General features: G+C 42.4%; 1 protein-coding gene across 4 annotated transcripts in view; it reads left to right on the top strand.

Annotated features, from left to right (window-relative positions):
* Positions 1 to 18,596, top strand: part of PACC1 (proton activated chloride channel 1) — a 109,440-nt gene that overhangs the window by 74,765 nt on the left and 16,079 nt on the right. For 3 of the 4 annotated variants that reach the window (XM_023585358.2, XM_004480994.4, XM_058275175.1), the window contains exons 3-4: positions 16,752 to 16,961; positions 18,376 to 18,527. In XM_023585358.2, coding sequence (XP_023441126.1) covers positions 16,752 to 16,961; positions 18,376 to 18,527 — 362 coding nt within the window. The remainder of the gene's footprint in view (positions 1 to 16,751; positions 16,962 to 18,375; positions 18,528 to 18,596) is intronic. The other variant, XM_004480995.3, reaches the window with a different exon arrangement.

Here is an 18,596-nt window from a genome sequence, read left to right as displayed (position 1 = left end):
AAAGAAATTTTTGTTGGATAAAGAATTTTTGGCTGGCAGTTTTTTCTTCCAATACCTTAATTATATCATACCGCTGTTTTCTCACGTCCTTAGTTTCTGATGAGAAATCGACACTAATTCTTATTGGGGTGCTTTGTATGTGATGGTTTGTTTCTCTCTTGCTGCTTTCAGAATTTTCTCTCTATCATTGGCATTTCACAGTCTGAATAATATCTGTCTTAGAGAAGGTCTATTCAGATTTATTCTGAGTAGAGTACACTGTGCTTCTTGAACATGCATATTCATGTTTTTCATGAGAGTTTGGACATTTCCAGCTTTTATTTCCTCAAATATTCTTTCTGCCCCTTTTTCCTTATCTTCTCCTCCATGGCATGTATGTTCTTGTGCTTCATGCTGCCATTCAACTCCCTGAACCCCTGCTCAATTTTTCCCATTCTTTCCTCTGTTTTCTTTTCAATTTTAGCTTGTCTGTCTTCTATGTAGCTGACTCTTTCTTCTTCAATTTCAAATCTGTTGTTTTTACCTCTAATGTATTTTTTTTTTAGGGTAGGCAAGGGAGTAAAGAGTTTATGAAGACACGAGAAAACTAGAAATAAGTACACAACCCAAGAAACACGTTGCAGGCCTGCTAAGGGTGAGATGTGCGCATGGTTCCCCAGGTTAGGCCTTTTTAAGACCTTTCCTCGTACCCCTTCCTAATGTTGGGAAGGGGCTCCAGCTATTTGCTGTTCTGATTGGTTGCCTTACAGTATCCACCTGTTACCTCTCAGGGTACCAATGAGAAGCCTATTTGGAGTTATATGGGGTTTCCTCTTGACCCCAGAAAGAGTTCCAGATGGTACCTCTTGGCCATGGTCTAGGAGGGGTCTTTCAGGCTTTGTTCTTAGCAGCACGGGGTTTCTGGGCGAGGTCTCATGGCCATGCTCTCTGCCAGGTCCCAGCTGCTTTCCCTCTTTCCCTATACTAACCTGCCTAAATGTCTGTCTGAATTCTAAGAATTTTCAGGCAGGTAATAACTCTATTAAAGTGATAACTTCCAATTTGTACAAATATATATTATACTTCACATTCATTAAGTCATTTAATGCAAATGGAAAAAAGTCAATAAAAGAATGCATGTTGAAGGTCTTGTAGCTGGTCTATGTCTCTTTCCTTTAATACAATCTTGGTTATCATCTTTAAACTCTGAAAATATCATTATACGGTCAGGACCAGCATCTTTTGTTCTGGTATATGTTTTCTGACATATTATGGTTTGTTAATGAAGTAAAGGTGTGTAATAAAGAATTGACCTTAGCTCAGAGAGGTCTGGCTTTCCTCCAGGTAGGTCACTTCCAAACCCTTGGAATTTGAGTGATTGGAGTTTTTTGTTATTCACTGTGGGCCCCACAGGCCACACTTGACACTTTATGCTAATGAAGTGACTCACTCACTAGAGGGGCTAGAAAGAACAACCATGTCAGGATCATGGCTTTGAACTATGGTATTAATTCAACCTCTGGGGACAGGAGCTGGGCTGGAGATTGAGTTCACCATTGGCTAATGATTCAGTCCATCATGGCCACATAATGAAATCTCCATAAAAGCTCTGGATGCTAAAGCTTGGATGTACTTCTGATATTCTTTAAATATTGTCACACATTGATGTTCTGGGGAGGTGATACATCCAAACACCTCAGGGAGTCTCAGACCTTACCCTATATATCTTCTTTTGGCTGGTTCTTATTTGTATCCTGTTTTGCTATAACTGTAATCATAAGTATAGTGCTTCCTTGAGTCCTATGAGTCATCCTAGTGAAGGGTTAGTGGGAACCTTTGAATTTGTAGCCAGCTGGTAAGAAGTGAGGGTAGTTCTGGGAACCTTCTAACTTGCGACTGATGTCTAAAGTGAGGGCAGTTTTGTAGATCACTGTGTTCTTAATCGAAGAAGTTTGTTCTAACTCTGGGTAGTGCCAGAAGTCATAGTAGAAGAGTATTCTACATTAATTACATTATAGTTAACTAACGCTGAGCAAGGTGAGAAAATGATTTTAAGGCCTGTCAACATTATACGTGAATTTTTTGATGTTGAGCAAATTCTCAAACACATAAAGGCCTTGTTACGTTCTTCACATTGATACTATTTTTTGGTAATATGTATCTCCTGATGTTCAGTGTTCTGAGCCATAAATAAAGACCTTTCCACATTTCCTACATTTACAGAGTTTCAAACCATGTTCATTCTGTAAAGCTAAATAAGTTCTGAACCACAAATAAAAGCCTCTCTACAACTTTTACATTCAAAGGTTTTGATCCCAGGATGAATGCTCTGATGTTCAGTCAGCTGAGATAACACAAAGACTTGTCCTTACTCCTTACTGTTTAGTTTCTCACCAGAATGAATTCTTTAATGGTGATGCAGTCATGAGTGATGACAACGGGCCTTCCCCTTTCCACATACCTTGCTACCATATGGTTTTTCACCTGTATGAATTCTCTTGTGTAGACTTAGTTTTGAATCACTAATAAAGGTCTTCCTACATTCTTTACATTCATAAGTCTTTTCTCCAGTATGAATCCTCCAATGGATAGTAAGTAGTTATAAATGACTAAAAGACTTCCCATACTCCTGGCATTTATAGGATTTCTTACCACCATGAATTTTCTGATGTTGAGTGTGATATGAGCCATGATTAAAGGACTTCCCACATTCCTTAAATATAGGGTTTCTCACCAGAATGTATTCTCTCATGTTCAATAAATTGTGATCAATAATGAAAGATTTTCCCACATTCCTACATTCATGAGATTTTGCATTGATATGAATTTTCTGATATTCAACATGTTCTGTACCATGAATAAAAGGCGGCCCAGGTTCTTCAAATCCATAGGGTTTCTCTCCAGTATGAATTCTCCAATGTAGAAAAGGCAATAGGTACTGGCTGAGGGTTGGCATATACACTATCCTAAAATATGCTTCCTTTTTCTCAAGCAAGGTTTTGAATTTCAACTCATCTCTGAAACTGAAGCCCTCAAGGTCTTCATTTTTAAGCTCTTCCATTATTTCCCATTGAAATGATTCTAATTTGTTTATATTCATCTTTGGTGGTAATAACTTGGTCTTATATCAGGATTCCATGTTTGGCCAGTACTCCTCAAAACTGTCAAGGACATTGAAAACAAGGTATGTCTGCAAAACTGCCACAGCCAGGAGGAGCCTAAGGAGACTGACAATAAAATGTAATGTGGTGTGGAATCTAAGCCCCCTTTCGATATAGAGGTTGAGTGGACATAACCATTCCAGGGCCCACAGGATGGAGGAGTAGAGTATGGATTACAGAGGACTTACTGATATTCTATTCATGAACTGTTGTGATTAGTAATCAAAGAAAATGTAGCATTGATGTGGAGAAAGTGGCCATGGTGGCTGCTGAGGGTAGAGAGTGGGAAGAAGAGATGTGATGTGGGGGCATTTTCAGGACTTGGAGTTGTCCTGGGTGGTGCTGCAGGGACAGTTACTGGACATTGTATGTCCTCCCATGGCCCACTGGGTGGACTGGGGGAGAGTGTAAACTATAATGTGGACCATTGACCATGTGGTGCAGCAGTGCTCAGAGATGTATTTACCAAGTGCAATGAATGTCCCATGATGATGGAGAAGGTTGTGGTTATGAGAGGAGTGGGGTGAGGGGGTGGGGGGTATATGGGGACCTCATATTTTTTTAATGTAACATTAAAAAAAAATAAAGACAAAAAAAAAGTAATGTGATATTATGGATGGAATCCTAATACTTCGAGGGGTGATTTCAGATATTTCAAAGGTGGTAACTTCCTCACTGATCTGCTGGGATATTTCTTGCAGTGGCTTGCACTCCAGTGATTACCATTCACTCTCATGAGAGATGTCCTTTTTTCTCATCTCTCAAAACTTTCCAGGGCTCCTTCCCTTGCCTTAGATAGACCAAGTTGCTGTAGCTCTCTAACATCACATCTCTGTATAAATTCTTTGATCAGTGTCCAAGCACTTCTATTCCTCTGGAGAGAAGACTATGGCCACATCCCCGAACATCACCAACTCCTGGGAGAACAAGTCTTGCTGCAAAGAATGGCAGAGTGCTGCCAGCACCATAGCTCTAGCATCTTTCTCCAGTTCTCAGCACGGTTGTTGTTCTTCAGTTGTTCCAAGATCTGTCACCAGATCTCCCAAGTGTACTCATCCAGCTAGGTTCTCAGACATGTTTAAACAAGACCCTATAATGCAGGGATGTTGCATGAACACAGATGGCAGTGGAGAGAATCAGGAGTAGCCAGGCCTGTCAGTCTCACAGTATCACCCCTCTACTTTTTAACATTCCATGTAGCTGTAAAGCCCATCTCTTTGTCCATCTGCTTGAGCAATACCAGTCCAAGCCGAACTGAGTCCCATGAGCTGCGAACCCCTCTAATGTATTTTTTTGTCCTTTTTAACAATTCTAATGTATTTTTTATCTCAACTTTTTTGTCTTTCATTTCCTTAAGCTCTGTTATTTTTCTACCCAAGCTTTCAAATTCTTCTTTGTGCTTGCCCAGTATTTTCTTAATGTCTGTTATCTGTTTGGCTATATTGTCCTTCATCTCCTTGATTGATTATGAGATTTATATGAACATCCTTGATTAATTGTTTCAAATTCTGTGTCTCATCTGGAGCTTTGATTTGTTCCTTTGCCTGAGTCATAGCTTCCTTTTTCTTAGTATGGATGGGATTTGTTGCTAATGTCTAGGCATCTGATTAAGATGGTGAGTTCACTCTGTTGGTTGATTTCTCTTGTCTAGGGATTTAGTGTTGAGTGACTATGTGTTACTACTGTTCTTTGATTCTTGGTTCAGTATGTCCTAAGTCTTTAGGATTGTCCTTGTTTATCGGCCCAGTAATGGGGTGCAGATGAGTTTCCAAGGGCTTTGGGGAGGGGGCAGTGAAGACACCAAAAAGCCTCTTTTATTTATTTACTTTTTTCCTTCTTGTGTGCACTTTCGTTGTTTGCCACCAGGTGGTGCTGTTCAAACGCTAGAGGGGGGATGTGTTCACTGGAACCCCACCTGGACAGCCCGTATGTAATTCAGAGCCAAACCTCACAAATCAAACTTGCGTAGAAGCTGATCTTCTCACTCGGAGAAATATATCCCTTTCCCCAGGGAAGAAATAAATCTCCACTCCCTTCTGTGTCTTCACCAACCAGTCCTGGTCAGTGGGAAGGGTGTTTGAGAAGGCAGGTTATCTTGAGTTCCCTGCCTGTTCCAGGGAAAACAATGGTTCAGCGCCCCCTGGCCTGGAAGGGTATGACTTGTGGGACATAGCCGACCAAATTCTCTGGCCAAAAGCTGGATTGGCCATAGGCTGTGTCTGTCCTCCTCCTCTTTCTTGGGCAAGTGGACCCCTGTGACTCCCTTAGTCGATAGCTCCTGGCCAGGGGCTGGAAGACAAACTACTGTCTGCTTCGAGGGCAGATACAGCTTAGCTTTACTCATGGACCTTCCCCACCCAGTGTCTTTTTCTTTGTCCCTTTCTCTTCTAGGTGGTATCCAACCTTTCCCTGGTGTTCTAAGCCTTAGAACAGTTTTTCAGACAGTTTCTACCTGTCCTCTAGGTATTTTTCTGGGAGAGAAGTGACCCCGGTGCCTCTAATTCTCCATCATCCCATTAGTCTCTATTTTTAAAAATATCCTATTTCATTTACATCCACTCTAATTTTTGTTATTTCCTTCCTTCTACCAACTTTGGTATTAGTTTACACTTCTTTTACTATTTCTTCCAGGTGTGAAATTAGTCTCGTACTCTTAATGTAGAAGCATCTATTTCTCACTTCAAATCTGTCAGTATTTGCTATGTTATTAAGTATATATATGTTTATAACCATATCTTCCTTATATATTATCAATAGTAACCTTTTTTTCCCCTTTTAACAGTTTTTAACTTAGTCTATTTTGTCTGATATTAGTATAGTAATGCCTATACTTTTTTTTTTAAGGATATACCAGGGATTGAACCTGGGACCTTATACATGGGAAGCAGGTGCTCAAACCACTGAACTACAAACTACACCTGTTCTCCCATACTTTTTTTTCTAGAGAAATTGTAGATATACAGAAAAACCATGTAAAAACTACAAAGTTTCCATATTCCCCTCCACAGTTTTCCCTATTTTTAATACTTTGTTTTTATGTGGTATGTTTGTTACAACTGATAAACCAGTATAATTATAGTTATTCTATTAACTATAGTCCTAGTTCACATCTTTGTGTTGTACAGCCTAAAATGTTCTTTTACTTCTCTCTTTTGATTGCTGTTTGCATGGAGGATTTTTTTCTATCCTTTCATTTTCAACCTATTTGTGTCTTTGAATTTAAGGTGAGTCTCTTGTAAACAGCATATAGTTGGTTCATGTGGGTTTTTGTTTGTTTTTTTAAATTTTTATCCATTCTGCCAATCTCTTACCTTTTGATTGGAGAGTTTAGCCTATTTATGTATAAAGTAATAGCTGGAAATGCAGGATTTTTTTCCTGCCATTTTACTCCTTGGTTTTTATAAGTCTTAAACCTTTTTGTCCCTCAATTATTCCATTACTGCTTTTTAAAATTTATTTAGTTCATCTTTTATAGCGAACCCTTTAGAATCCTTTTTCCTTTCCTTCTGTGCATATTTTTCTGATATTTTCTTTATGGATACAATTAGTCTTAAATTTCACATCCTAAATCTAACAATCTTGTTTGTTTTAATAGCAGCTTAACTTCAATAGCACCCACAAATCATGTTCCAGTACCCTCCCATCCTTCCACCTTTATTTTAGTTATCACATATTGCCTACTGTTTTAGTTTGCCAAGGGCTAACTATGCAATGCAAAAATACCAGACATGGGTTGACTTTTTAAAATTTTGTATTTTATTTTAGAATTACATGTCCATTTGGTAGACATTTCTTCCAAAATTCTTGTGAAGTAGATATGATCAGTAATGTTATAGGTAGATACAGAAATAGAGGGACAGAAAATAGCTGTCTTCAAGTGTTTTCATTAAAAAAATACAAAGCCCTATCTTTGCAACTCCTGTGCTCTATACTTATTTCAAAATAAAGTTTAGAAACAATCAAATCACAAAAAACACTGTTGTTATTGAGATCATATCATACCAACAATAAGTAAATATGCCATGTTATAAGTATCATGAATGAACAATAGGAAGAAAAATTTCTGTACACAGAAGTCTTCGAAGTTGTTCTCCATTCACTGATTACTATATGAATTTTAAGACTATCTGAGGTAGATCTATTAAAGAAAAAAGGCTTAAGATTTTCTCTAAATATATCAGTGAAAATATAAATGACTGACCTACTATACAAATTGTAAAATGAAACCTCTCCAAACTCATAGTCCAGAAAAGTTCCTGTCAGTCTGGATTTTACTGTGTCCATAACAGCACAAGTTTAAGACCGGAGCTGGATTTGTCATCATCTGTCTTTTGGGGTTGACAGTGTAGTAGTATTTCTCGGGAAAGAGTATTTACAGACACTTACAGCCCATTCTGCCTTGCCTCTTATTACTACCTGCCCGTAATACCTGCCACAAACAAATCCTTGACAACTCAGGACAGATGGAAAAAAAGTAAAGTTCTCAAGATTGTAAGACGAGTTTGGGTTCATCATTCCTAATGTCACGCTTTTTCTGTCTTCCGAGATAACTAGTTTGGGATGATCATTTTCGGTGTTGAATGTCAAATTTATCTTAAATGCTTTGATCATTTTCTATAGATTAAAATACTCTTCAAGAGGACTGATATATTTTTTTTCTTTAATTCATGTGAAAAGGCTTCTGGAGTCTTTAACTTTTCATACCTGGTATAGATACTTTTGATTCCTGTGAATATGTCCAGTTCTGACTGCACACACTTTAATGCTGTTTCACTCAGTAGATTTGTTAGCATGTAAATGTCCTCTACAAGTTTTACTTTGTTTCCCTTAGGGTTTTTTTTAGCATCCATCTCTTCATTCTATAATTTCAAAGCAATTATATCCTTCTCTTTTTCTCAATAAACTAAAGTTATTCAAAATCAGAGTACAGCTCCTCCCTCTATTTTGCTACCTTCTCACTTCATATGATTTTGAAACTTGGATTTTTAACTGCGTCTCAGCATCTCCATCATGCTTCTTCAGAGGCTCAGTGTAGCTTTTGTGTTTATTCCTCTGAGTAGCTGCAGCTTACTCAGTGTGCATCAGGTGGTGATACCAGTTGCCAGAGGAGAACTTGCACCAAGTCCACAATAGCTCAAGGTCTTTCTCATAGAACTGGGCTAGGATCTGATTGTGTTTCTCACACAGAGGTTTCTCTTCCTGCCATTTGCTTTTTTTTTTTTTTCCTCTCTATTTTTTTTTAGATGTTACATTCAAAAAATATAAGAGGTCCCCATATACCCCCCACACCACTCACCCCACTCTTGTCTGCCATTTGCTTTTGTTCCTCCCAATGGGAAGTTGCTTTACAGTATCAGTCATGTGACGTAATTGGCTGTTCCTCTTGAAGTTCCTGTCAAGACAGTGGTGGAGGCAGACAGGACAGGGGAGGATGTCCTGCAGATCTCCCCAGAACTCAGTAATGCCAGAGGAACAGAAGTTGTGACCACACAGCTAAATGTCACTAGGTCTTTCAGGATATCCAAGCAGATGGGGCAGCTGGCCTCTGCTTGAAGGTCAGTTAGGGAGGCAGCAAAGCCATTGTGCTGTGAGGAAATTCTTGTTTCTCCAAGAGAAGAACAAGAAATGAAAGATCAGATATTCTATTAGTGGAATTGTGTCCTACATTTTATTCAAAGCCTGTACCTACTAATTTTATTCAACCAAGGGGCTTGATATGTTAAAAATCCACCTAAAAGTTAGAGATCCAGAAATCACCTTAGACCTTGGGTGCCTGAACAAGACAGCAGATATTTCTATTTGAGAAGGCTTCCAGAGGAATATGATCTTATATCAAGTTTGGGAAATGCTTATCAGAATATATCAGGAGACTAGGGTTTTCTATATTGGGTTGTCAAGAAGGAAGAGAGTTTTTAAAGTCTGTTAAGAAACTGATACTCAACCCCTTGAGTACTATATGTACCTCAGGAAATATGTTCTTAAATTTATTCCATGCCTGTAGGTTTAAAACCATTGTAAGTCAGATGTTTTGGTGCGTTTACGTCACTGGGCTGACTTTCATAATTGGAAATTATTAGGGTAAAACTTACAATTCGGAGGCTATGAAAATGCCACATCCAAGCACCATCAGAGATGCTGCCTAACAAAGGTTGACTGCTGGAGCCTGGACTGATGCCATGTGTCAAGGCAAAAGGGTGGGTCTGCCAGTCTATCTCTGTTTTCTCCTCCAGGCTCACCTTCTCTTTTAGCTTCAGGCTGCTCTATGGGCCTAGCCTTGTGGGAGGTCTCGTTTCAGCTTCTCTGCTGATTCCAGCTTCTGGCTTCTCCCTCAACCTCTTGGGATTTCTCTGGCTTAAGGAGATTCTGGAGTCCACTTTCACTTGGCAGGGTAAAAATGGCGGCTGTCTTTCTCTCTGTGTTTCTGCTTTCAGTTCTCTACTTATATAAGATTCCAGCAAGAAGGTGCAGACCCTTCCTGGGTCACACCTCACTGAAGTAGGCAAAAGGCCTAAAGTGAGCTAATCAAAAGTGATCTAATCATGTAACAAAAGTTCCATAACAATGTAAGGTGTTGTTGGAGGGGTGATGTATGGGAAGTCTGCATATTATGTATGATTGTTTTGTAAGCTCATAACTTCTCTAATAAAAATATATATTAAAAAGTGATCTAATCAGAGATCCCTTAACTGAATCTAATGCAATCAAAGGGCCCCACACCCACAGTAATTCCAAGGACATGATCTTTTCTGGGATTCACAAAACTTAAACCTGTCACACCTATGTGTACATTATGAGTATAAAACTTTTGATTTATGATTACTTATTCGCATTTGCATTTTAGATCTTGTAGAAGATAAAAAGTCAAGGTACAAACCAAAAATAAAATTCTGAAGAACACCTTATTTCTTGCAGAATTGATTCTAGTGGTGGCCCTCTCCCTCAGCTTTTGTGTGTTTGGGAATGCCTTAATTCCTCCCTCATTTTTGAAAGACAGTTTCACTGGATATAGAGTTTTTTTATGGCACTTTTTTTGCTTTCAGCTGTTTAAATATGTCATCCCAATGCCTTGCCTGCATGGTTTCTGATGAAACTTAATCTTTTTTTTTTTTTTTTTAAGATTTATTTCTCTCCCCTTCCCCCCCACCCCTGTTGTCTGTTCTCTGTGTCTGTTTGCTGCATCTTCTTTGTCTGCTTCGGTTATTGTCAGTGGCACAGGAATCTGTGTTTCATTTTGTTGCGTCATCTTGCTGTGTCAGCCCTCCGTGTGTGTGGCACCATTCCTGGGCAGGCTGCACTTTCTTTGGTGCTGGGCGGCTCTCCTTATGGGGTGGACTCCTTGCACATGGGGCTCCCCTACACAGGGACACCCCTGCGTGGCACGGTGCTCCTTGCACGCATCAGCACTGCGCATGGGCCAACTCCACATGGGTCAAGGAGGCCCGGGGTTTGAACCGCGGACCTCCCATGTGGTAGATGGACGCCCTAACCATTGGGCCAAGTCCGCTGCCGAAACTTAATCTTATTGAGGCTTCCTTGTATGTGACACATAGTTTCTCTCTTGTGTCTTTCAGAGTGCTTTCTTTATCTTTGGCATTTAACAATTTGATTATAACATGGTGTGATGTGGGACTACTTGGGTTTATTCTGTTTGGAGTTTATTGAGCTTCATAGATGTGTATATTCATGTCCTCCATTAAATTTGGGAAGTTCTTAGCCTTTATTTCCTTGACTATTCCTTCTACCCCTTTATCTCTTTCTTCTCCTTCTAGGATTCCCACAGTGAGTATAATGGTATGCTTGATGGTGTCCTGTGGCTCTCTCAGCTTCTGTTAACTTTTCTTCATTCTTTTTTCCTTCTGCTCCTTAGTCTGAAAAATTTCAGTTGTGCTATCTTTGAGTTCACTGATTCTCCTGCTAGCTCCATTCTGCTGTTGAACTCCTCTAAGGAATTTTAAATTTCTGTTACTGTGGCCTTCAGCTCTATTTTGGTTCTTTTTTCAAGTAGAGATAATTTCCATTTCCCTATTTATTTTCTCTTTCAGTTCATCTATCATTTTCCTGATTTTCTTCAGTTCTTCGTACATGTTTTCTTTTTGCTTTTTGAGTATATTTAGTACTGTGGCAGTTTGAGATTTATTTATGAATTCCCAGAAAGAGAGATTATGTTTGTAAACTGGCCTTTTCCTCTGGATGTGATACCCTTTGAGTGCATTAGATTCAGCTGACATGTCTTGATTAAATTACCTGATAAGATTAGGGCTTTGATTCAGTGACACCAGTAGGGTATGACTCTGGGTTGAGTCCCCGCTGCCTTGATGGGCTGTATAAATGAATACTCAAGAAGACACACGGAAAAGGAGATAACTCTGTCAGGTTTGATCCTGGGGGCCCAGGGAGAGCTGAGCCATTTGCGTGATAGTTTGCAGCTAAAGAGAACAGAGCAGTTGAGTAGCTGATAAGGCCTAGAAAGAAATGAGCCCTATACCAGACTGATATCGTTGTCAGCCTACAGCTGAGATCAGAAGAAGCTGGGCCCACAGAGCCATAAGAGAAAGAAAGAGAGACCAGGCAGAGACCACCCCCCGTCTTGCATCAACACATGGCAATTGACTTTGGTGAGAAAGCATCCTTGAGATGGACTCTTTACGGACTTGTAACTCTAAGCTTTTACCCCAAATATAATACTCTTTATTAAAAAACAGTATATTTCCGGTACTTTGCATCAAGCACCCCTTTGACTGACTTTAATACAAGAACTATTTTTAAAAAGTCTTTGGAATGTCCCAGTTCTAGCCCCTGTCATTGATGCTTTCTAAAGGTTTATCCTGTTATCTTGCATCTTTGTACAAGCTATCATTCCCTATTTTGGTGTGGGATTTCTTTTTTCTTTTTTTTTTTGGTAATCTCTTGTTGTAACCAGGCATCTTGATATTTTACTGTTTTATCTTTGGAATTTAGACACCAGGGTCTGTTCCTTAAGCTTGGAACAGATTAGCTTGTATCCAGCTAATGTTATGACAGCGATTTTCTCAAATGCCAGGAGCTTAGAGGAAAAAAAACAAACAAAAAAAGGAAACACTTTTCACAATTGTTGCAGATTATCCTGTGGAGAATTCTTCAATGCTTATCCATACAAAGAATTGAGAGACTAGTCCAACATGTAGGGACTCCTTGGTCTTTTCTGCATACATTCTTTATCCTGCATATGTGCATGTGACCCTAGTAATTCCCTTCTTTACATGAATTTAATGTCCCTTTTTACCCCAGGAACTACAGTTCCTCAAGGTCTTGGTACTTGCCATTAAACCTTCCTCAGGTCCCCTGTCCCACGTCAGGAAACCTTTGCCCCAGGCAGCTGCAGTTTGGCTTCTTTATAGGAGAGTTGTGTGAAGTGCCTTCACACACTGGTCCAAGTTCTGAGATTGCAAGCCTATGACAGGCGTCCTGGTTTAGCCATTCCAGCCGCCACCAGACAGATTGCTGTAGACATACATGCATCTTGTGCAAGGACTATTCTGGTCACTCCAGAACGGGCACGAGGAACAACCTGCTCTGGGAGTGCAGATCAGCTCTGCACAGAGCAGACAAGGGGTTGGTGGAAGGGCCAACCAGGGCAGCAGAAGGTTTCCTCCCATTTTAAATAAATAGCCTTATCTTAATTTGGAACTTGCCTTATTACTGCATCCTTTAACCCTTTTCTGGAGCTTTGATAAAAATGATTCTGCCAGTTCTTGGTGGTGGTTTAAAGTTTCTGTAGGGAGATGGAGCGTTGGAACATATCACACTGCCATCCCAATCAGGGTGGGGCCCCCAACTTCCTTGTTTAAAGTTAATTTTGCTGGATATAGAATTCTGCATTGACAGAATCTTTTTCAGCACTTTAAAGATGTTATTCTATTGCTTTAAAGATGTTATTCTATTGTCTTTTGGCCTCCAGTATTTTTTTTCTTTTTTTAAAGATTTATTTATTTATTTATTTCTCTCCCCTTCTCCCCCCACCCTGGCTGTCTGGTCTCTGTGTCCATCCGCTGCGCCTTCTCTGTCTGCCTCTGCTGCCGTCAGTGGCATGGGAATCCGTGTTTCTTTCTGTTGTGCCATATTGGCACGTCAGCTCTCCGTGTGCGCAGCACCACCCCTGGGCAAGCTGCAGCCTCCTTCGCGCTGGGCGGCCCTCCCCACGGGGGGCACTCCCTGCACGAGGGGCTCCCCAATGCAGGCTACACCCCTGTGTGGCAGGGCACTCCTTGCCCGCATCAGCACTGCGCATGGGCCAGCTCCGCATGGGTCAAGGAGGCCCGGGGCTCGAACCGCAGACTTCCCATGTGGTAGACGGATGCCCTAACCACTGGGCCAAGTCTGCCGCCTCCATTATTTTTGATAAGAAGTTAGCTGTCATTAATAACTGCCTCCTATATAATCCTTTTTTTAAAAAATCTGGTTATTTTAAAGACTTTTCTCTATCTTTGCATTAGCATTTTGATTCCGGTTTGCCTAGGGGTGGTTTTCTTATTTATCCTGCTTGTCATTTATTTAGCTCCTTTGGTTTGTAAGTAGATGTCTTTCTCCAGTTTTGGAAGTTGGAGCTGTAATTTTTTTCAAATATTTTTCTCCCTCTAATGCTGTGTTTTTAGAATGCTTGACATTGTTCCTCAGGTATCTAGATTCTGTTGGTTTCTCTTCTGTTTTTTCTTCAGATTATATCACTTCTGTTCATTTAACTTCAAGTTGATGGATTCCAATTTCCTGCTGATTTTTGTCTACTGTTAAGCCTGTCCAGTGAATTTTTCATTTACTTTTCTTTTCAGCTCTAGCATTTCCATGTGGTTCTTTTTTAATAGTTTATGTTTCTTTGTTGAGGGTTCCCTCTTTTTCATACTTCATCCATATATTTTCCTAAAAGTCATCTAAGTACTGTAAAGTTCTGTGTGCTGATTGTAACATCTGGGACATCTTGGTTTGGTTTCTATAGGCTGCTTTTTCTCCTTGAGTATGGGTCACATTTTCTCGTTTCTTTGCATGTCTCATGATTTTTTTATTTAACGCTGGACATTATGTATGATACATTGTAGAGATTCTGGATTCTGTTACGTATCTTTGAGTAAGAGTTTTTGTTGTTAGCAGGTAGTTAATTTGGTTGGAGTCAAGCTCCAAACTCTAATCACCCCTGTATTATCAGCAGCTTAAATCTCCACTCATTTCTTGGTTTCAGGCTGGTGATCTTTTCCTGAACTCCTTGGGGTCTCTAACCAAATATTTGAGTATATTTATTTGCGTGTTTGGGGGTTCCCTCCCTCTGTGGGGATTTCCCCTTAATTTTCTGATTGCTCTGCCACCTCTGAACTCTTTCCTCTGCTACCCTAATAGGGCTTGGGAAATGTCTCAGGCAAAAAAAAAAACCTGTAGATTTACACATCTCACCCGGTATAGTTCGTATTTTCAAGGGCACACTCTCCTCCATTTTCTGCCTGCTTTTGGTCATTCCCCAGTGTTTTTGCTATTTATTTATTTATTTAAATAAACTTGAATTTTTTTAAGGATTTATTTTATTTATTTCTCCCCACCCCCTCATTGTTTGCATTTGCTGTGTCTGCTTGTCTTCTTTTTAGGAGGCACTGGGAACCGAACCTGGGACCTCCAGTGTGGGAGGGAGGTGCCTAATTTCCTGAGTCACCTCTGCTCCCTGCTTTATTGTGTTTCTCATTGTTTTTTTTCCTCATGTCTCTTTTTGCATCATTTTGCTACGTTAGCTCACTGCACCTGCCTATCGTATCAGCTCACTGGCTTGCTCTTCTCCAGGAGGTGCCAGTAACTGAACCCAGACTTCCCATGTGATAGGTGGGAGCTCAACCACTTTAGCCACATCTACTCACCTCAACAGTGCTTTTTATTTTAAAGATTTTTATTTTATTTATTCCAACCCCCCCGCCCGCCTTTCTGCTTGCTTGCTATTTGCTCTCTCTGTCCTTTTGCTGTGCATTCTTCTGTGTCTGCTTGTCTCCCTTTGCTGTGTCATCTTGCTGTGCCAGCTCTTGGGCTGTCAGCCCTCTGTGGGCATGGGCCAGCTTGCCTTCACAAGGAGGCCCTGGGACAGGAACCCAGAGCCTCCCATATGGTAGACGGGAGCCCAGTCAGTTGAACCACATCCGCTTCCCCCCTCCAGTGCTTTTAAATAACTTCTAAATATATTGTCCAGATTTTATAATTGATTTCTGTGGAAGGGTGATATGACAAGCTGCTCTGCCACTACTGGAAGCCAGAGCCAGGCTGGTTTGTTTTTGGGTTTACATTCCAACTTCTCCTTGCTGCCCAGCCCTGAGCTCAGCTCTTTGGGGGGTAGATGGGGGTCAGGCCCTTCCCTCAAGGCCCATTGTATCAGTTGAAGGGCAGAGAGGGACAGGAAGCACTGAGAATAAGCTGTGTTTGAGATGGTGTGAGAGTAAGAAGGGGGAAGAGCATCAGGACACATGAACTGTATTAGTCAGCCAAAGGGGTGCTGATGCAAGATACCAGAAATTGGTTGGTTTTTATAAAGGGTATTTATTTGGGGTAGGAGATTACAGACACCAGGCCATAAAGCATAAGTTACTTCCCTCACCAAAGTCTATTTTCACGTGTTAGAGCAAGATGGCTGCCAACGTCTATGAGGGTTCAGGCTTCCTGGGTTCCTCTCTTCACAGGGCTTGCTTCTTCTTGGGCTCAGGTCCTCTCTTCCTGGGACTTACTTCTCTTTCCTCTGTGAGCTTACTTCCCGGGGCTCCAGCTTAAGGCTTCAGCATCAGACTCCAACATCCAAACTCCAACACCAAAAACCCTCAGCTCTGTCCTTTGCCATGCCTTTTATCTGTGAATCCCCACCCACCAAGGGGTGGGGACTCAATACTCTAATGACATGGCCCAATCAAAGCCCTAATTATAACTCAGTCACGCCCAGGTACAGACCAGATTACAAACATAATCCAGTATCTGTTTTTGGAATTAATAACCATATCAGACTGCTACAGTAACTGTTCATCCACTCACCACTGATGTGCAGAGTGCCCACTCTGTTCCAGGCAGTGAGAGGCTGGGGATTCAGTGTGACCAAGTTTGACTCTGTCTCTCCCCTCATGGAGCTCACAGCCCAGGGGGATAAAAAGACATGTGGAAGACACAGTGATGATGCAGAGTGATAACATAAGGGGTATAAAGGGTTTCCTGGGAACTGAGGAGTTGTACCCAAATAAAGTGGTACCCAAAAAATACCCTTCCACGGTTGGACCTAATAGGTGACTTAGGAGATAGCCATGAGAGAATCAGGCATCAGGAATGGCAAATGTGAAAGGCTCCAGTGAAGGGCAGCTGGATGAACCAAATTGGAACTGGAGCTGGGGAGCCTGAGAGAGTGGAGCAGTGAGGGATAAAGCTAGAGAGGTAGGCTGGGGCCAGCTCTTTTTTGGATTATAACGCTCTATCCCTCCAGACATAATGACATAAACGAGCCTTGTTCAGCTTTGTGTCCTCTGCCTGGCAGAATGGATGCATTGTAAGTGTTCATAGGTGCCTTTCATCATGCCTTTATTCTCTGGCTGCACCCCGCCCCTCTGGGTCACATGGTATTGTGTTGTCATTTAGCCCTGGACAGCGAGTCTGCCTTCAGCAGCATCCGATTCAGCAAGGCCTGTCTAAAGAATGTCTTCTCGGTCCTGCTTATCTTCATCTACCTGCTGCTCATGGCTGTGGCTGTCTTCCTGGTCTACCAGACTATCACAGACTTCCGTGAGAAGCTCAAGCATCCTGTCATGTCCGTGTCTTACAAGGAGGTGGATCGCTATGATGCTCCAGGTAAAGCCTGCCCTGGGCCAGGCTTCAGGGCCCCGTGTCTGAGGCAGTTGGCTCGCAGATACTCCCTTAGCCACCACTGCATTCCCAGCATGGTGCTGGACAGTATACACCCAAAGAGCTGCTTTGCTGGTACCTGGGAGAGTGTTGTGCATGTCAAGGAGAGAGGTGGAGAGAGCATGGAGTGGTCACCGCAGAACTGGAGCGGTCGGGGAGAGCTTTGCAGAAAGGTAGTGTTGGCACGGGGCTTTGAAAAGTACTTAGCAGAGAAGACAGTGTGTCTGTGAGGAGACTCAGCAGGAGTGAAGGGTGAGTGTAGGGAGACAGAGGGCTTTTCTCTGGGGAGAATGATCTTGCCTGATCAGTGATGAGAAGCAGGAGTTCAGGCTGGCAGGGGCGCTTGGGACTGAACTGTGGGGTGGGTAGGGTGGCAAGGGGAGGCAAAGCCGTGCAGAGGTGGGCAGAGGCTCTGCTTGGAGAGGGGGCTCTCGGCCGCACTCGGGAGCTCTCCCATCCCTTTGGGGTCTCCAGTGCCAGTGGGGGTTGTCATCTCTGCTGCATCTCTGATCTGGGGTGGTGGGGCTGGCCTCGGGCTCTCCAGGAGCTGTGGGAGGGAAGGACAGGCATGAGTGTGGCATGGGCTCAGGTTTCTGCTCCCAGGATGCCCCATGTCCTGTTGCAGTGATCTGCTCTGCCCAGTGCTTTTGGCAGCCTCCAGCACAGCCAAGTGTGCCGGTCACAGCCCCTTCCCCCCTGCCTCTAGCATGTTTTCTTGCTTCTGTCTGTGCTTCGGTCTCTATCTGTTGGTTTTCCTTTCTGACTTAGGTCTCTTGTCTCAGTGAACTCTGCCTGCCTCTGAGGCTGTGGGTTGCTGACTCAGTATTTCTGTCATTGAGATCTGAACAGCCCCAGAGCCCTCAACTAGGTGCCTTGGCTGAGGGAGAGGGAGGGATGGGATTCTCACACTTGGAGCTCCCAGTCAGGGCAGGGGAGGAGATCTGGGGAGCCTCACAGTCTCAAACCCCTCCGCGACCCAGCAGGTGTGAATGTGCCAGAGTGCTCCGCACTGGGGAGCCTCAGGCAGGCAAGACGCTTCCCTGGGCATGTGAAGAGCAGGGTCAGAAGTGGAGGGGTTTATGGGGTAGGCGTTGAGAATGCTGCATCCAAGGGGAGGAGAGGGGCTTCCTGAGGAGGGGTGTCTCCTCCATAACCATAGGGCTTCTTTATTTATTTTTCCTGAAGGGCTTTTTGAAGTAAAGGGATGCAGCTTCCCACTCTCTGTAACACCTTTCTTCCCTCTTCTCTGCAGTCACCCTGAGAGTCCTGAGCATTCGTTTTTGGAGGGAGTGGAAAAACGTGGGAGTGTGGTTCAGAGACGGTGACGCTGACATCTGCCTTTCCCTGTTTGCACCCTCAGGTATTGCTCTGTACCCTGGCCAGGCCCAGCTGCTCAGCTGTAAGCACCACTACGAGGTCATCCCACCCCTGAGGAACCCTGGCCAGCCAGGAGACATGAACTGTACCACCCAGAGGATAAACTACATGGACCCTTTCTCCAACCAAACCATGGTAATGCCCCTCTGTCCCCTCCGCCGGGTCTAGGTAGTGTGCTCTGTTGACCCTGCACCATAAATGCCC

The sequence above is a fragment of the Dasypus novemcinctus genome, chromosome 13 (genome assembly GCF_030445035.2).
Source record: "Dasypus novemcinctus isolate mDasNov1 chromosome 13, mDasNov1.1.hap2, whole genome shotgun sequence".
Lineage (NCBI taxonomy): Eukaryota > Metazoa > Chordata > Mammalia > Cingulata > Dasypodidae > Dasypus > Dasypus novemcinctus.
The sequence above is the reverse complement of the archived record's forward strand: the minus strand, read 5'-3'. Positions and strand labels throughout refer to the sequence as shown.